Source organism: Mesocricetus auratus, unplaced genomic scaffold, assembly GCF_017639785.1.
Source record: "Mesocricetus auratus isolate SY011 unplaced genomic scaffold, BCM_Maur_2.0 Super-Scaffold_100691, whole genome shotgun sequence".
Lineage (NCBI taxonomy): Eukaryota > Metazoa > Chordata > Mammalia > Rodentia > Cricetidae > Mesocricetus > Mesocricetus auratus.
The window spans coordinates 60,550,069-60,568,693 of record NW_024429267.1 but is presented as its reverse complement, the minus strand read 5'-3'; the positions used below and the strand labels follow the sequence as shown (position 1 = coordinate 60,568,693).

The window sequence follows — 18,625 nt, the reverse complement described above, 5'->3', positions numbered from 1 at the left end:
ACAACACCTCAGCTTCTCACTGGTAAAGGCAAAAGGACAAGAACACTTGTTCTCCTCATAGTTGCTCTTGGTTAAAGTAAAATCCAGCCAATTTAAAAAAAGATAGGAGCTTCGTGAGAGAACAGAGAGCCTTGTTCCTCCCCCCCCCCCTACATTTGTGTAGTGTGACTCTTTTGTGTAAACTAAAACAACTGGCAAAAGAGTAGCAATAATGCTATATCAGGTCTCCTGGGTGGTGGGTGAAGTTTTTAAAAAAGTCAAGGAATGACAGTAGAGCTGAAAACGCAGCAAAGAACGGCCAAGGAGACACAAGAGCCCCTCTGGCCTTCCACAGCTTCAGCTGTAGAATCAGCAACTATGACTTATGACCTATAGGAAGGCAAGGAGACTTCAAACAGCAAAATTACTTGTTCCTAAATCTACAAGAGGCAGCCTAGCACAAGGACCCAAGCAAGCCTTCTGCAGGAGACTGCCACACTTGACTCCCATCAACTGCCTCATGTGTGTGTTAGGTTGAATAGCAGTAATCACTTCATGGTTTGTTATAACAGACTGTTGTCTTCAGTAACCTCATTTTGTTTTATTCCTGTTCTTCATTCCCCCAAGATATGGCCTTCCTCTCTGTGCTCCATAGCTTTTTGTCTTCAAGGTGAGAATAGACCATCACCAGGAGATTAACAACTCTGGCTAGCACAGGGTTATCTAACTCAGGTTTCTGGGAATGCTAATTCTACACATAACCTTTAATCTTGCCCTCACATAAATATTTTCATTTCCCCCAAACACTTGGAAGGGGTGACTTGAGACATCAGTTTTCTTCCTTCCAGGTGACTGGACTACTCAATAAAGCCTGCTTCATTTTTTCCAATTATTGTCTCCTGGGGACTAATTTTCTGTGTGGTAAGTGTCCAGACCTGAGTTTGGCAGTAATAAGAGGCACTCCAAGCAAATATATAGACAAATTACATACAATAAACAGCAACCTCTTAGTTACTCACTCAGAGTTTTTTCTCAAAATAAGCACAATTTAAAACCTACATTTCTTTAACATTCCATGAGGTAGAACTCTACAGTGCTGCTAGACAAATTTTATAATTCTGTTTGTGAAAACTATTGACTCTTGTTGTTACCATGTAGATCCAGGGCTTAGCTTGTGCTGAGATAGTTTCATAGGGTAGTGGAAGATACAAGAGCTCACCCCAGAGGGCAGTGTGGAGAAGCTATGCAGGCTCAAAAGTTACTTGGCAAACTACTTCACCTCTGAAATTCCGTTGTCTCTCCTGTTAGGGACGTGCTGGAAGATGTGTGAAAGAATAAATGCTACCAGAGACTGTGTAGTTTAAAAAGCCTGCCTTGGAACATATCACAGTTTGCAACAAGAAGTCCAGCTGAACAAGGTATTACCCTCTCTTGAGTGCCTGGTCCGTATAGATGTGTTCCAATCAGTTTCTGGGTAGAAGTTTGTCTCCAGGATGCACAAGGAAATGAGGACCTATGGACCCAGTGAAGAAGTCTTTACTCACAAGCAAACTTTGTTCTGGGCATTACAACAATAGCACACTGTGCAGCAATTTGGATTTTGGTCTCGGCTTCACTCACTGCTTTGCCCATCCCAGTTCGCACTGCTTTGTTCTCATAGATGCTGTACTTAGACTCCCATACGAAATGATCTTATGACTGGTTTGTCCCTCTAGACTCAGCACCCACGTGGAGTGCCGCAAGCCAGCTCTTCTGGGACACCAGAGTCTTTAAGCAAGTTCAACACCGTTAGTCATTTTATCAGTTTCCCTTTCCTTGTTTTTCTCTCATTGCCCACAACATCCCTGAACCAATATTCAGAGCATCCCCAACAAATAGGGAGGTGCTGATCTTTCCCCTTGAGTTCAAGAGTTTATCTATATGAACACAAGTACACAGAAACTTCATCTCAAATCCTTGTCAGTGTAGGATGGTCTATGAAAACAGCAAATGAATCTTTAAAAAAATATATCGAGGGTTGGGGAGACGGCTCAGTGGATAAAGTGCTTGCTACGAAAGTATGAGGGCTTGAGTTTGGATCCCCATTGCTCAGATTTAAAAACAAAGCAAAACAAAAAGCAAACAAACAAACAAAAAACCCACAAATCTGTCAATACTGACTTTACTCCCAGTCCTGAGGGACAGAGACAGGAGGATCCCAGGCGATCACTAGCTGGCCAGTCTAATCATTTAGTAAACTTATGGTTCAGTAAAAGATCCTGTCTCAAAATATTAGGGTAAAGGGTAGTTGAGGAAGACACCTGACGTTGAGCTCTGGCCTTCACATGTCCACACACAAGTGCACGAACCCATATGCACATGCATATACCACATGCAGACAAATGTCTAATTATAAAATCACAAAGTGGAGCAAAACAAAAATAAGAAAAATAACCATATTCTCATAATTCAAATACTAGCCCCCTTTAACACATTTCAATCCTAACCCTTTCCCATGAACCCTTTTAAACTGTTCTCATATATATACCACTCTAACTTCTGGGGGGTTTGGTAAGTTTTTCCTCAATATTGTAGCACAGTCATTTGCTTGTGCTATTAAAAAATTTTTATGGGCTAGGCATAGTGAAGATACACCTTTAATCTTAGCACTTGAGAGGCAGAGACAGGTGGTTCTCTTTGAGTATAAGGTTAACCTGGTCTACATAGTGAGTTTCAGGCTAGCTAGGCCTAAATAGTGAAACCTTGCCTCAAAAATTTTTTTATTGTGAATATATTTCTTTGATTGCAGTTTTAATTGAGGTCTTATATAGTAGCTGTATCGCTTTGCAAGTCTTGATTTGCATAGTTATAAGACCCCATCAAGACCTGGTGATAAGGAATACATCTTCCCTATGACCCTGGAAGGTGCCCTCTGTCTTGCCCAGGGGTCAAGGGTCATCCTGACCTTGTATAAGTCAGATGTTTTTTAACTTCATAAAAAGGAAATTCCAGATGCTGCCTTTCTCCTACCTGGTATCTTTTGCTATACATCATATTAGATGTTTTTACAAAGCATATAGGATCTTTTCAGTAATTTACTAACAGGAACAATGTTATACTTATTGTCATTGTTGATGTTCTTTTGTCCTGTCCAGGACAAAGTCTCTAGTGCCCACAAGGCTACCTTTGTCAGGGTAGCCGGAGAATCCATCCAGTCCTTACAGAAACAAGACGATTCTACTCACCACCTCTCAATGTCACACATTGTCACCTGTGTGCCTCAGCCATGATGCTTGGGTTCAAATGATTCTGTCTCACACTCCTGTCATAAAAACTGGAATTGGTATGTACTATGCTGTTTTACCATTTTTGTCTTTGTCTTCTAGACTTTAGTAATGAAAACTATAACCCTCTCTCTAGCCTATGCACCATTTTTATGCTCCATGAAAAATATCAAATCATGTAATACTCAGAGACTGTCTGCTATATATTTTCATTAGCTATGTCTGGGACATGGCATAAACCACTTAGCTCAGTTTGGAATTCTGCCCAATAGATTTGGAATTTTTTAGAACAGTGTCAAGACATGGATCTAAGGCAACCTTGGGGATGATAACATAATCTAAGTACCAGTTAAGGCTTACAACACACCACTGTCATCTTGAGTGGGTCAGATCACACCTGCAGCTCTATGCATAAAGGATATTATGTAAGACTATTCTGATCTCTCTGGAGCTGACAACAATAACCTAAGGCTGAGGGCAAGAAGTGTTAAGTGCTTCATCATTACAGAGGAAACCACTGACACTTGGGGTTAGACACCTTTCCTGGCCTTACTAGGAAGTGACAGAACCATCCGTGTGCTGTCTTCTCAGCTCTTACTAATGTCTGTGTAAGCAGCCAGCTAATGGGAGGACAGGTGGGACTCTGAGAGAATCACATTAGAAATTGGGGCTTGCAAAAGGGAAGGGCAGAACTCCTTACACCATAGGCCTTCACAGGGCAACCAGTCAGCTGAACAGGGAAGTAAGGGATGGAATTTGAGGTAGGGGGTTAGAACAGGGTGTATAAATAAGGATACAAAGACATCTCAATACTTCATGTTCACTAGGTTGCATGGCTACCAAAAGAGGTAGCCAGGCTACAGTTGTATTGTGGAGCCCACTATCAGAGACAGGTAACATCATCACCCAAGAAATGGTGTATTGTAAGAAGCCCAGTTGAAGGAGATTTTGCATATCTAATATGATGTCATGGGTGCCCTTATTAGCTCTGGGTCCTTTGAAGGAAGAATACATCAGTGTTCATCTTTCTGGGCATCTTTGCTAACACAGAAGGGTCTGTGATAGGCACCAGCTATGTAAAGAAATGTGTGACCTTCTCCTGGCCACAACCACTTTCCTCATGGCTCATGGAAAGGAGAGGTACTGGAGGTCATCTTGAGGCAGACCACAAACCAGGGCTGAGTGTAGAGGTAGAGTTGGGACAGAAAAGACAGAACTCATACCTGCTTTAGGAACAGACTTTTAGAATTCAATTGGCTCTAAGGATCATTATTCAAGTGAAAGAAAATAATTTCATATTGCAAATAGATTGTATTAGGAGGTTTAATAGTCACTTGTCGATGAATCAAAACTTTACTCAGTTCCCTGACCTTTGCTTATGAATTGCTGAGCTGATGTGGCACAAATTGTATGCTGGGGCCAGCAGGGATACAAGTCTTGATTTATATACCCCACCACTACCACACACATACATTCACCATATACCACATCATGCCAGAACCTTCTCAATGTTACACATATTATGTGTGGTGGCTTGAATACGAGTAACTTCCCGTAGACTCATATATTTGAATGCTTGGCCACCAAGGAGTGGCGCTATTAGAAAGGATTAGGCCTTATTGGAGTAGAAAGTACGGCCTTATTGGAGTAGGTGTGGCCTCAATGAAGGAAGTATGTCACTAGTGGTGGGCTTTGAGGTTTCAATGGTCCAAGCCAGGTCCAGTGTCTTGTTCTTGCTGCTGCCTGCGGATCGGAATGCAGTTCTCAGCTGGTTCTTCAGCAATATGCTTGCACACCACCATGTTTCCTGCCATGATGACAATGGACTAAACCTCTGAAACCGTAAGCTAATCCCAATTAAATGCTTTCTGTTGTAAGAGTTGTCATGGTCATATTGTCTTTTCACAATAGTAGAACAGTGACTAAGATAATATGCCAAAGTGTCCATATCTTAAATAAATTCTATCCTTTATTGGTCACTCTCTAAACCTATACCTGGCCTTTTCCCACCCCATTCCTGAGCTGTCTTTCAGAAACACTCATAGCCCAGACTCTTTCTCCTATGATGTGTTTCCATAGATACCTGGGCAGTCAAGCTTGATGGATAATCTAGTTTGAGCTAATTTCATTTGTCTGAGAAGTCTAAATGCATAGAAGCAGATGGACAGCTTCTACTGAAGTCCTTCCGGCAGCTGCAGAGTCCTCTGCACACACCCAGCCTCCCCAGCTGCTTTGACAGCACAGACCTAAGGCTATTGGGAACAGTGACAAGCCCACTATTGCACCAAAACTGTCCAAACACCCATCCCTTGGTATGGTGGCCTTTCTTCTCCTTGTTCCCACTTTCCTTCAATTGTTCACTCAATGGCTTTCCCCCAGATGACTTTAGAGCTCACTTCTGGAAACAAATAACAGACAACTCCTACCAGGCAGTTTCTTCTGTGGCACAAAATCCTACTGTAGATGTTCATACCATGCTGCATGACCATCACTGAGTTAGTGCTCACCTTTTGTATTCTCAAAAAAAAAGTCCTATATACTCTTCTTTCCCTGTGCTCTTGTGACCATATCTGAGCCCTCTGTACCCCATACCACTCTCCAGAGTCCTGGGCTGACAGCAACATCCATTTTCACCTTACCCATCCAATCTGTAGACCCTCAGGCTGCTTTTCATATTGCACCCACAATAGAAAAACATTTTTCATAAACATTATCTCCCATCTGTATTATTCAGCACCGTCCTTAACAAATACTCCCATCTGTATTAGTCAGCACTGTCCTTAACAAATAATCTCCCGACCCAGTGGCCTATCATAGTGGACATGAACTTTTGCTCCTCTTATTCATGGATGTGGTCCTGGCTTCATTTCTCTTATCTTCTCACTCACCAAGATGCATGGCTTTAGTTTCCTAAAATGAAACTCACACCAACCATGCTGAAGCTATAATTGGAAAAGACAGATGTCCTTTGTGTTTGTCTTCTAACACAATAACTGGAGAAAGATGTATAGCTTAGAAGGCAGGCTGTAAGTCACACCTCTCCATCAGGTACCAGGTATGGTGATATTGCAAAATAGTACATGGGAAGATGTGTGTATCTATGAACAAAACAGTCAACCACACTGGTATAACAAACCTATGCTTGTTTCTAGCAATGTAGATAGAGCATTGATTTATTTCCCAAATCATAGGTTTTCAACTTTTGTTTTTTAATCTTATCATCATTAAAATAAAACACCATTATTTCTGAAGGTGATACTCTCTTCCCTTCTTCCAGAAACTTTTTCTCATCATGTGGTAGCAAAGTCAAACCACAAAGACTTCCAGTTCCCAGGTTGTCTGTTCCCTTGTTTGTTGCTTCTGTCAGATGAGAAACACATTAGAGCATCGGGAAGAACATTCTTGCTTCAACTCAGGAGAGATATTTTTCTTATGAGAAGGAGTTCGTCTAAGTACTCTCCTTTGTAATTTAAATTGTTAAAGCTTTGTTTAGAAGCTGGCTTGATTTAGGGGTTCCCACTCACCCAAAGGACGATCTATCACGAATAGCACATCTGGGAAGAATGGTATAAAGGAATTTTAGGGAAAACAAGCCTGAGAGAACATTACTCTGCTGACATGGCATCTGTGTAGCATATGCTGCACTCCAGATGGCTTAGACTCTATATCACCTTAGTTAGGTAAGTCCATAGATCACAAATCCAAGATCCTGTCAATCCAGAGTTGTCTATGTCAGTTCATATTCTCAAAGTCAGAATTTTTTTCTTTAACTAATGTAATGTGTTCAAGCCTGGCATGGTAGAAACTCTTACAGAGGTATTTCATCATCTTTAGAAGTCGAAGTTTACAGTCTTATTTTTATTTTTTCTATCTTTAATTTTTAAAAAAAATCTTTGAATTATGTTTGTATCAAAAAATAAGGCACTGGAAGATAGTCTGTGACACACTTATTCCCACTCCATCTGTAATCTTTTTTTTTTAATCCAGACTTATCCTGCCTGGTAATTAAGATAGGTTCCTAGGATAGGAGTATAATTACCAAAGCAAGGGCTCATGGCCCTGCTGCATCCATCCCTTTCTTTGCTCACAAAATATAATCAGTGCTTTTTCTCTTCCAGGACTATGCAGGGGCTCATGTTTAGCTGTTTCATACCCTCTTTTCTTAGGCCCACTGATGTTTGAAGTATGGCAGTTAAGAAATAAAGATCCTGGGGAATGGTAGTGGGGAAGCAGGAAATAGCAGCAATGAACTAAAACCAATTTACACCCAGACACCTTTCCTCAGTTCCGAGGCATCCATTTTGCCTCTGATTGTATGTGGTTCTAAATGCATCCCTGCTATCGTCTCACCCACCCCTGCCTTTTTTGCTGCAGCCTTCTAAGCCTGATGGAGGAATTGGCATTTCTCCTCACTCTTGGTCACTCACTACCTCCAGTCTTTGCTCTTCCTGGAAAGATCAAGCAACAACCTTTATTATTTTTAGGCTAACCACTGATGATACATATTTTATAAACAATTTTATAAATATCATATAAGGACCTGTGACTTGAGAAATATTTAAGCAATGGAGTGTGATACTGAAAAGATGTTTTTCATGTTGTCATAGATAAAATACCAAAGCAAAAATGTGCTATGCAGTTATGTATAAAAGAATCACGAGACTCAAATAAAAGCCCCCAACAAACTATTACAGTTCCCAGATTTTCCACAACCTGATAAAAGCCTTCAATTAAATACAGGTAGGAGATGGTGCCAATGACCAGGACCTTTCCTTCCAAATGAAAAAGGCCCCTGCTCACTTTCATCTTCATCTTCATCCAGAATCAATAATGCTTAATCTTGTCCGCCTTCTTATAAGAAATAGAGGGAAACATGGTGAAGATTGGTAAAATAGTTTTACCATAAGGCAATGAAGCTCTTCTCAGGGACAGAGATGAGTTCGCTGGAAAGTTGAAGATTTTGCCAACATTTATTCTAAACAAGTATTATATATACAAGAAGTGATGAAGTTCTGTCTTGTCATAATCCTAAGGTTCCTGGACATCTGATTTTAAGGTCTCTATTCTTTAATACATCTTTGAGCAATTGTTCTCAACCTTCCTAATGCTGTGACCCTTTAATACAGTCTCTCATGTTATGGTGACCCCAAACCATAAAATTATTTTTGTTGCTACTTCATAACTGCTACTGTTATGAATTGTAATGTAAATAGCTGTGTTTTCTGGTGGTCTTAGGCCATCTCTGTCAAAGGGTCATTGAGCCCCACAAGGGGCTGAGACCCAAAGGTGAGAATAACTGTCTTTGAAGCCTGTTACCATATACAAACTGTGTCTTGTACCTGATAAAAGAAAGCAGACTGATACTTGCTTTACAACCCAACTGAGACTTCTTGCTCCCCAGTGGAAGGGGTGAATGTTGAGCTCACTCGATCGACTGCCTCCCTATAGAAAACTGGGCACTGTTTGCAGAGACGTTTAGCTATGTGCTTTCTGAAGAATATGGAAAGATACCTCCGGAACTTCTCTCCAACAAAGGCGTAGATGATAGGGTTGATGCAGCAGTGTGTCATTCCAAGAGTTTCTGTCACCTGCATGGCCTGGTCTAAGTGATTGGTAGTCACACAGTTACTCAGTCCCAAGAATTCCTGGAAGGTGTTCAGGAAGAGAACAATGTTGTAGGGAGTCCAGAAGATAAAGTAGACAATCATGATGGCAAAGATGAGCCTCACAGCCCTGTGCCTCTTCTTCTCATTCCTACAGCGAAACAGGGTGTGGAGGATTCCTGAGTAGCAGATGACCATGACAAGTAAGGGTAGGACCAGGCTCAAGATATTCCTCATTATTGCATGGAAATTCTTCCATATTAATGGAAAATAAGGACCACAGGTTTGATGATAATACTCTTCTTTGAATTTAGTAAATATGATTCCTGGGAGAGAGGCAAACACAGCCACCACCCAAGTGACTCCACTTGTCATCACCCCAAAGGTGACCGTCCTGGCTTTTAGAGCAAACACAGCATGGACAATAGCCAAGTACCTATCAATCGTCAGGAGGATAATGAAGAAGATTCCACCAAAATAACCAATGTGATAGAGCCCTGTGAATAATTTGCACATTATATCCCCGAATACCCACTCATTTGCAGCATAGTGAGCCCAGACTGGGAGAGTGAGCAGGAAGAGCATGTCAGAGATGGCCAGGTTGAGCAAGTAGATGTCAGTCATGCTCTTTAGCTTTTTGCAGCTTATCAGGATGAGAATGACCAACATGTTACCCACAAAGCCAAAGATGAATACCAGAGAGTAGAGTGGGGGCAGGATCCAGGCACCAGTTTGCTTCACATTGTTTTTATGACAAGGTGCACTATTATCATAGTCATAAGGTGTGGTGAAGTCTTCATCTAACTCTTGGATATTTTTTGTTGATAATATGCCATGGATGAGCTGAGGAAACATATCGCTGTCTTCCATTTCCCTTGTTTCTGTGGACAGAGTACAAAATGATTATCTGTAGCACAAATGTCAAATTCCCTAATCCAAATCAGCATCCTAGTCTTTAGTTTCTCCTTTGTAGTTGTCTTCTTGACATCACATGTATATCACTCTCCTTTTATTCCTCATAGCAGACACACCTTGTCAACTCAACAACCATTTCCTTTAACACCCTTGATATTCCCTGGTGAGTGTTTTTCTCATCATAAGGCTACAACGGTGCATGACTGCATTCACTGCATTCCCTGCATGTGGTGAAGAGGAGTATGATTCATTACTGAATTATAAGATACAATTAGAGTTTACTAGGAGGTTGCTATGGAGGTTCTTTCCCAGTAAAAGGGACAAGGCACAAAAGAAACACTGTGGCTCCTTCTCTTACTTTTAACTTGTCTAGCATAAGCTTGGTGCTTAGGACTATAAGCGAAAGACCTAGACATTGTACAGAAACCACCAAGGGGGCTCACTTTCTGACTTCTTATTTGAGAGTGAAAATAACCCATTGCAAGTCATCTATTCCTTGCATCCAAAAGCATTTTAATGATCCTTTCAACTCCTGCCTCCACCATCCTCCCACACTTCCTTTAACAAGGTTGCAATGACAACCCAATGTTCACATGCTTTAACTTTGTTTCAAATTCACTCTCATTGAGCATTAATTTCCTTGTTCAAGACCCCTTTTAAGGGGCTGGAAAGATGGCTCAGCAGTCAAGGGTATTTACTGCTCTTTCAGAGAACCCAAGTTGGTTTTCTGTACCCACAACAGGGAGCTCATAAAAACCTGTCATTCCAGTTCTGGGGGAATCGATCACTTTCTGACCTCCATAGGCACCTGTACACACTTAATTCATATAAACTGAAGTAGGCACATGCACTTACACAAAATAAGCAGATCAATATTCTTAATTCTTTTTTTAGATTCTAGGAGGAATTCCTACCTCACTGTTTATTAACATTTTTTTTGTGACATCTCATTGCCTACTCCATAAAAACTCTCATACACTATACTTGACTTTTGTCCCCTTTTACCTTTTGTCTCTTTATTCATGCTCCAAAATTCTTCTAATTCAGACTGGCTGAATTATGTCAGCTAATCTCAGGATTTTGATTCTCTTAAATTCTTATGTTTTCCAAGGCTCTGTGTTCAAGTCCCACCTTCTCCCAAACCTGTCTAATTTTTCACTATTTAGTGGTATCTATTCAGGAATTTGTCCACACAGCCAATATTTATTTAGCAATGACTATGACTTATACCTGAGGGCACACACGCATACACTGCTATACATGTTTGGATGTCAGAGAGCAATCTGTTCTTTCCTTCCTGTATGAGCTACAAGTATTTGAACTCAGGTTATTAAGCACTTTGACACAGGAACTATCTTGCTGACCAAATTGTGAGTTCTTTATCTTAGTTATTATCATCTATTACATTGTGTAAAAAGCAAACTCTGGTATTATTTCAAATCATTCCTCCTCAGAAAATTAAGGGTTGTCCTTCAGGGCCACATAGATTGGGTTCAAATCCTGCCTCCAGGTTAGATGCCTAGATAGATGACTCAGCAATTTAGAGTACCTATTGTTCTTGCAGATGATTTAAGCTCAGTTCCTAGTACTAATGATGGGTCCAATGCCCTCCTCTGGTCATTGCAGGTAGCTGAATTCATATGGCACTCACTAACACAGACACTCCCATAAAAAAAAAATCTCAAAAAAATGTAAGAAAAATCACGACTCTAACATGAAAGCTGTATAATTTAAAGTCAAGTATCTGTTTCCCTGTATAGAAACTAAGTTGTTGTGAACCAGAAATGAGGACTCACCACAGCATGGGCTACTGATAAATGTTCTGTGTTGGTATTGTATCATATGGATTCTACCCCTACATACTTGTCATATTCATCCTTTCTGCCCTCTATGAGCTTCTGGTTTCTTGTCTCATCCACTACGCACTTCATATTGAGTATAGCTTTCCTTCACTTATATATAGCTCATCCCTCTCATTGTGTCTGCCCTAACAGTTAACATTGCATACATATGCACTCCTCAGCCTGAAACCCCCAGTAACCACATGATTTGGATGGGGTAGGATCTCATGGTGGTTGATCTGCTCATTAGGACAACTTGCTTCTCAGTTTCATCTCCAGTCATTTTCCATGTTCCCAGTCCTGTGCAGAGCTACTGCCATCTTCTCTACATTTCCTTCAAGCCATGGTGACTTACTAAATGCATGTCCCTTGGCCTCAAATGGCTCCTACTCATCCTACCTCCTACTCAAATTTTCTTTGTCTTGTGAAGCCTAATCTGCACCTTCTGATAAATCACCCTGCTCTTGTGAAACTTAAGTAAGCCCTTATTGTGCTATCTTTTACATACTATGCACCCCTCTGAGGTTAGGAAGTGGCAGTGTTTTTAATCTCCAACTCTTATAACTTCATTTGCCTAAAAGTGTTACTCACTGAATGAATGCAAGCAAAAATCTATAATAATTATAAAATTATGAGATGTTGTATCATTAGATCTTGAGCATTAAGAATGTCTTTTCCTGATATTGACTATAAGTTTGTTTTTATCCACCTATATAGCACAGTTTTTTCCATCTCTTCAGTGATAGACACATTTTACAAGCTTGCATTTCACATCACTGAGCCATATCACCAGACTGCAAACAAAAATCTAAGTGAGATTTCTGATGAAAGTCAAGAAGAAAGTGCATATGCCTGAACAATCACACTGCGCTAAGTCCTGGTCTGTTCCCAAAGTTCCAGCTGTTATGGAAAATACTAGGCAATTCATCTAACCCTATAGCCAGCATCTAGTTCCTACTATATCAAGTATCCAACAAAATGACTGAAAGGTACTGCCTGTGTATCACTTTGGGCATCAAAACCTAGCACCCAGGGCTGCAGAAAAGCTGACTGTCAGAAAAGACAGAAAGAAAGCAATAAAGAGGGGGTAGAGGGGGAGGGGGGAGAGAGGGAGAGAGAGAGGACAGAGAGTTTTCTTTTCAGCCTGTGTGGCCCTCATGAGAAGAGACAAAAAGCATATTTAAAAGGAATATTTTGGTTCTGGACTTGGACCATCCCATGTATAGACCAGAGGTAAAAGATTTCATGGTAGAAAGTTCTAGAAGTTTAAGCCCTCTGCATGCTAAGAGGGACAAAGTAAGCCTGTGAGTGCCTAGAAGGTGACCAGGCTGAGTAATTTTCCTCCCTTTGTTGTCCCCTTTTTAATCACCTGATCCCCAAAGGATAGTCCTACCCAGCAATACCCTCATTTCCTTACTGCCACTAGGGTCTTTCTAACATTTCTTAATGAATATTATACCTCTCATCTACCTGAATCTTGATCATTCTTTCTACATGCACAGGCTGCACAGCCTCCCAGGCTGTCTCTCTAATACCCTGCACCTCAAGCTTGGAGATGCCTGAGCTTAACTTTCATAAAGTCAGGGAAAAATCACAACTCACCAGGGATGGCTTCTTCTTGGAGGCACTAGTGTCTCAGGCTTCTCAGAAACAAAAACCTCAGATCTGGAGGTAGAAACTTGGTGTGCAGAAGTAGGAAATAAAGTTTCCTGCAGAAAGAGAAGGCGGAGATAGAAGGGCAAGTGATGGTAAAGATTTGAAGAAAAAAAAAAAGCAACAAAGATTCACAGTTCTTCTTTTCCAGCCAGGACCATTGTATACTGGGCTGAGGTCTCCACAGGATTAATTTTGAAATCTTGCTTATGCAATTTTGAATGTGAGTCAGCCACTCCCTGTCCCCCAGCATCAGTATATTTCAACTCTGGACTTCTTTGTCTTATAGGCCTTTCATAGCTTTTCCATTCTCTGCTCTCTTCTCTGTGTTAATTGTCATGACCCAAGTGCAATAGCATCCATTACTCCCAAAGAATAAACACTAATGAGGCCATTGGTCATAATGGAGTAAATGCAATGAGGTTTCACTGAGATTTGTGTGTTTCTTTCAGAGTATTGTGAGTTGGAATATGGTTAGAAATATTACTTAAATACAGCTTTCTAATGAAGGAGAATGTTTAGTGATCTTTTGTGTTAAGATCTTCTTAGGAAGAGGAGCTAGCCCTGCTCTTATTAGCATTATAGGTCGCTTTCCTCTGAAAGAAGCTTTGTTTAAAACAAAATCCACATCATAAGCACTCACTTAGAAATGTTCTTAATGTTTTGCAAAGCTGGACATACTCATCTGAGCTGGTCTCTGGAATTCTGCAGGATTAACAGACCTGGCAGTCAGAATCTTCTCTAAGCATTGATTTCCCCAACAGTCAAACTTGAATCATAAGAGCTCTGGGGCCTTGCATGGGTAAATGGATACAAAACAGCTCACAGATCATTTGGTATACAGTAGATGTTCAGCAAGTGACAAGCAAAAGTACCAAAGTCTGATTGAGAGCAGTGTACTGAGGGGTGCCACCACTATAAGAGATGACAGCAGCAGGGAAGCTTAGTGCAGACCAAGAGTCCTCTCCAGATTTCAGGAAGTTGGCAATAATGTGTATATGAATTAGGTTTTGTTAAGCAAAAAGGTCTATGTTTTTTGTTTGTTTTTTAAGAAAACTTTCTTTTCTTGTTCTAGAACAGATGCATTTCTACAGTCAAGATCCCTTGTTAGACCATTTTTCACTTCCATCTTCATACTGTGTAGATCACTGATTCTAGCCATGGCATTTGAAAACAAAGAGAAACAGTGTTGGGTAGATCAAAAAATGATCTGCCTCTAGAGAATAGAAATCTGAGTAGGGTCAGAAGAACCAATACCCAAAGACTAGCCGAAATGGGAGCTACTGCTCCTGTGTTTTGCAAGAAGCCCAAGTTTACCCTAGAACATGGCTCTGCCATATTTGTTGGTATATTGTTGGTGGTTGGTGAATAGCAGATTAAGAAAGCTTTCTGCCTTCCCTCTATTTCTCTAAAAGCAGAACATACAATTTTTAAAGGCAAAAAATATCTCCTACTCTACAGAGAAATGGCTAACCACTGAAGACAACTCAAGATCTTTATCAACCTGGAAATTATATCAGAAGAATCCACACTCACAAACTTTACTAACTAGTTTTTTACTGCCATTTTTCAATTGCCCCACTAGTTTCTACCCACAGAGAAGCAAATCCCTTTTTTTCTTGTTTTACTACTTCTTTAAACTTTTACTATACATTGTTGAAGATTCTATGTAAGTTGGAATCCAAAGCCACATGTTTGAGAAGTTCTCGTTCCCACCAAATATTTCTTTTTCACCCTTGTTAATTTGTCATTTGACACACTAGTATATTCTTACTAAGAAATTTCCAGGGTCGAATAAAGAATTTTGTTCTCCTCCTTAGAACTGGAAGGGTCAAAAACAAAACAGAATAAAACTACTACCTGAGCTCTGACATTGAGAGATAAAAATCAGTTGCTAAAATTTGGTAGAGCAGTACAGAAGAAAGACCTCAATTGCCTACTCCCACTTTCTGATCCCCTTTCTGCCTTGCAGTGAGCAGATCCTACAAGATAAGAGAGAGGTGAAGATGTTCATTGGAAGCTAAGAGTGGATCTTGGGGTAACCACAAAACTGTTCTTGTCACCTTCACCTCATTTATGCCATACAAATATTAAGAAATTTGAGAATTTGCATCTTAAAATCTTTATGTGGATAAGGAAAATAGAAAGGATGCTTGTATGCTTTTGTATGAGTTTGAGAACTCCATATATATATACATATATATACATATACATATACGTATATATATGTATATATATATCTGCCAGGAATGGGTTAATGCTTTTCAGGATTTTCAGCAAGGAAGATGAGTGTTGTGTGGCCTTTGAGATACTCCAAAGACAACCCATCACCAGCTACCTAGCTTGGTATACATGCTAGATAAGCAGGATCCCAGTGAAGGCATGGCTGTGGTGCCTCAGGTTGCCTGGAGAAGGATGGTGATCATCTCAACTCTTCTGCAAATCAATGAAATGAAAATCATTTGTACTCCCCAAATGCTGTAAGAAGACTGATACTGGATATGAGATGCTTAAAATCATGTTGATTATCATTCTGAAGGTTAACTGAAGGTTATGCTCTCTCAAGTGACTTTAACCCATTGGGGTTAAACCACTCAAGCTGAAAGTTAAGTTGATATCAAAACCTATCTCTCTGCCATTTACAAATGGCAAGACACAACCAAATGAAAATGTGGGAACAAGTTGCCCAAAGAAGTGATGGCAGAACAAGAAAGGTTTATTAATAGTCTGAAGGCACTTTGATGGTGTCCTTTGGAACTTCCTTACTCTTCTATGATGGGTTTGTTCAGTTGCTACATTAAAAGTGCAAATACTCTTTCCTCTTCTCATCATAGATGCTTTGGGTTCACCACGGTTCCTACAGTTTATGTGCTTCCTGTGTCCTACTAAAATAAACTAGTGAGTTCTAGGATTTTACATCTTCAGTTTAGTCACACATGATATGAACTAATACAATAAATGAGATAAAGCAGTCATTATATTGCCATTTGCTTTGGTATTATCTTCATAACAAAATACATATGCTTCCCACTGCTCCTGTGCCAAATTATAAAGTTAGACAACAAGGCATAGAAAGTCAAAACAAGAAAGGCCAGCAACATCTAATTCTTGTAAAGGACATATCGAGGATTAGAGATGGGGCATACATTTCTCTCCCCTTTTCTAAGATCATGAAAAGTATCCAGATGAATAACAAAAGACAAAACTACATAATCAAAAATAGAAATAAGGGGTTGGGAAGATTGCTCAGCAGGTAAGAACATGTGCTGAGTGAATTTAAGGCTCTGGATTCCAATTTCCAGTCCAGCAAACTAGTCATAGTCATGCTACCTTGGCACAATAGGCAGGAAGACAGAAGGATTGCTAAAACTTGCTGATTGTCATCCTAGTTCCAGGTTCAGATAAAGACCATCTCAAGTGAAAAAAATGTAGGAAGGGGAACACCTTATATCTTCCTCTGGCCTCCATGTGCACACCCACAGAAGTAAACATCCATATGCATGCATGTAGCAAACCTACCCCCCACACACACATAGACACACACACATACCCCAGAAAAGATCATCCAAGTAGTAATTAAATTTTACTAAACTTATAATATAAAGGTAGCACATTGGACGTTTCTATTTCTTCCATTCAAATAAACTCTGAGAAGAAAGAAGTAACATCAGAAACTTTATTTTTTACTTGCAAATGAAAACCCAATCAGTCAAGTTACTTACTTAAGAGGACTTGTGTAGACAGTGTTAGGGAGCTAATACCTTGTCCTTCTGTAGGTCAGATGCTCTGTGCTAGATTTGGAGCTCAGTACAGATGTCTTAGCGGTAGTCTGCCATTAGGAAAAAGACTTGGTTGTGATAAGACATAGCACACTATTTGGCAGACATTTATCACTTAACTCTGTCATGGCAACAGCTGGTTGGGAGGGAAAGGATGGCATTCATATACCATTTCATCTTTCCTTAAGTCCTGATGAGTAAAAGTAACATGAAAGTGAATACCATCAGGGTCTGGCTTTATGCCCAAAACTGTAGCTTATGACATTCTCTGGGGAGGGCCATGATGCTACAGCAAACATCAGAAAATCCAGAATTGATGCTGTAACAATAAACAGCATACTTACTGAAAATAAAACTAAGTATTTATTGTAGAAATTACTCACAAGATACCAAGCAAGTAACCCAGATGAGCCCAGTAGTATTCCCGCTGTCGAACCGGACGCCAAAATCCGGGAAAAGAGACCAAGACTTCCTGTGTGCTGTCTTTTATGCCTTCCCCCGTAATGCCCCCTAGCCATGCCCAAAAGTAGGCCTACCTACGTATACGTCTTTACATCCGTCCGTATATATGTCTTTAGTCATGCCTAAAGTGGGTGTAGTTAGCGGTGTGGTAAACTGCTCTTTTAGTACCTCATCTGTATGCACCTCTAGTAAGTCACATAGTTAATGGCAGCATACAGGCTTCCTCCTATACAGAATGCATTCTTTGTGGGTACAGTTGCATGAGAAAAAATAAAAACCCCTCAGACCTGGATGTGGCAGAGATTCAGAGATCCTGAGAGGTAGACATTGCTGGCTTAACTCTGGGTGGGCAGCAGGTGGTGGAAATAATGAGATGAACCCTGGCTAACCACAGCTAGTTGAAGTTCTACCCTAATAATGTTGGTTTTGCAGGAACCATAAACATGTGGTAGGGAGAGGGACAAGAATGTGGACCACAACTCATTTGTAGGGCAGCTTAGGCATGTATCATTATTTCAGAAGCAATATATTTTGAAAACAAAAGTTTATCTTAAAACATCAACAAAATGACAAACCTTTATCTATATCACTAGGAGAAAAGAGAAGATGCAGATAAGTAAAACCAGATGAAGGTGGAGCTAACTTTAAGAATGGAAAAACAGTGGTGGCTCATGCCCAGTGAGAGGCAGGCAGATCTCTGTAAGTTCAAGGCCAGACTGGGTCCAGGACAGCCAGGGCTATTACACAGACAGCCCTGGAGAGAGAGAGAGAGAAAGAGAGAGACAGAGACAGAGAGAGGGAGGGAGGGAAGGAGAGAGAGAGAGAAGAGAGACAGACAGACAGAGACAGAGAGACAGACAGAGACAGAGAGACAGAAAGAGACAGAGAGACAGACAGAGACAGAGAGATAGAGAGACAGAGAAAGAGAGACAAAGAGAGACAGAGACAGTGAGAGAGACAGAGAGAGGGAGGGAGGGAGGGAGGGAGAGAAAGAGAGAGAAGAGAGACAGACAGAGAGACAGAGAGACAGACAGACAGACAGAGAGACAGACAGAGACAGAGAGATAGAGACAGAGAGACAAACAGACAGAGACAGAAACAGAGAGACAGAGAAAGAGAGACAGACAGAG

At 40.5% G+C, this 18,625-nt stretch overlaps 1 protein-coding gene and 1 long non-coding RNA gene across 5 annotated transcripts in view; one reads left to right on the top strand and one right to left on the bottom strand.

Moving 5' to 3' along the window:
- The window catches only part of LOC106022147, a 47,234-nt gene that overhangs the window by 2,728 nt on the left and 25,881 nt on the right, over window positions 1–18,625 (top strand). For 3 of the 4 annotated variants that reach the window (XR_002385341.2, XR_005874721.1, XR_005874723.1), the window contains exons 2-4: window positions 828–900; window positions 1,288–1,397; window positions 3,114–3,301. This is a non-coding gene — a long non-coding RNA (uncharacterized LOC106022147). The remainder of the gene's footprint in view (window positions 1–827; window positions 901–1,287; window positions 1,398–3,113; window positions 3,302–18,625) is intronic. The other variant, XR_005874722.1, reaches the window with a different exon arrangement.
- Window positions 4,552–13,446, bottom strand: Ccr2 (C-C motif chemokine receptor 2). Its single transcript, XM_040739739.1, has 2 exons — window positions 13,204–13,446; window positions 4,552–9,726 (listed from the first exon to the last, which is right to left on the bottom strand). The coding sequence occupies exon 2, from the start codon at window positions 9,713–9,715 to the stop codon at window positions 8,612–8,614; it is 1,104 nt and encodes a 367-aa protein (XP_040595673.1). The 5' UTR covers window positions 9,716–9,726; window positions 13,204–13,446; the 3' UTR covers window positions 4,552–8,611.

Excerpts from the sequence above, each read along its gene's own strand:
- Ccr2 (XM_040739739.1), bottom strand. The coding sequence starts at position 9,715 with ATGGAAGACAGCGATATGTTTCCTCAGCTCATCCATGGCATATTATCA.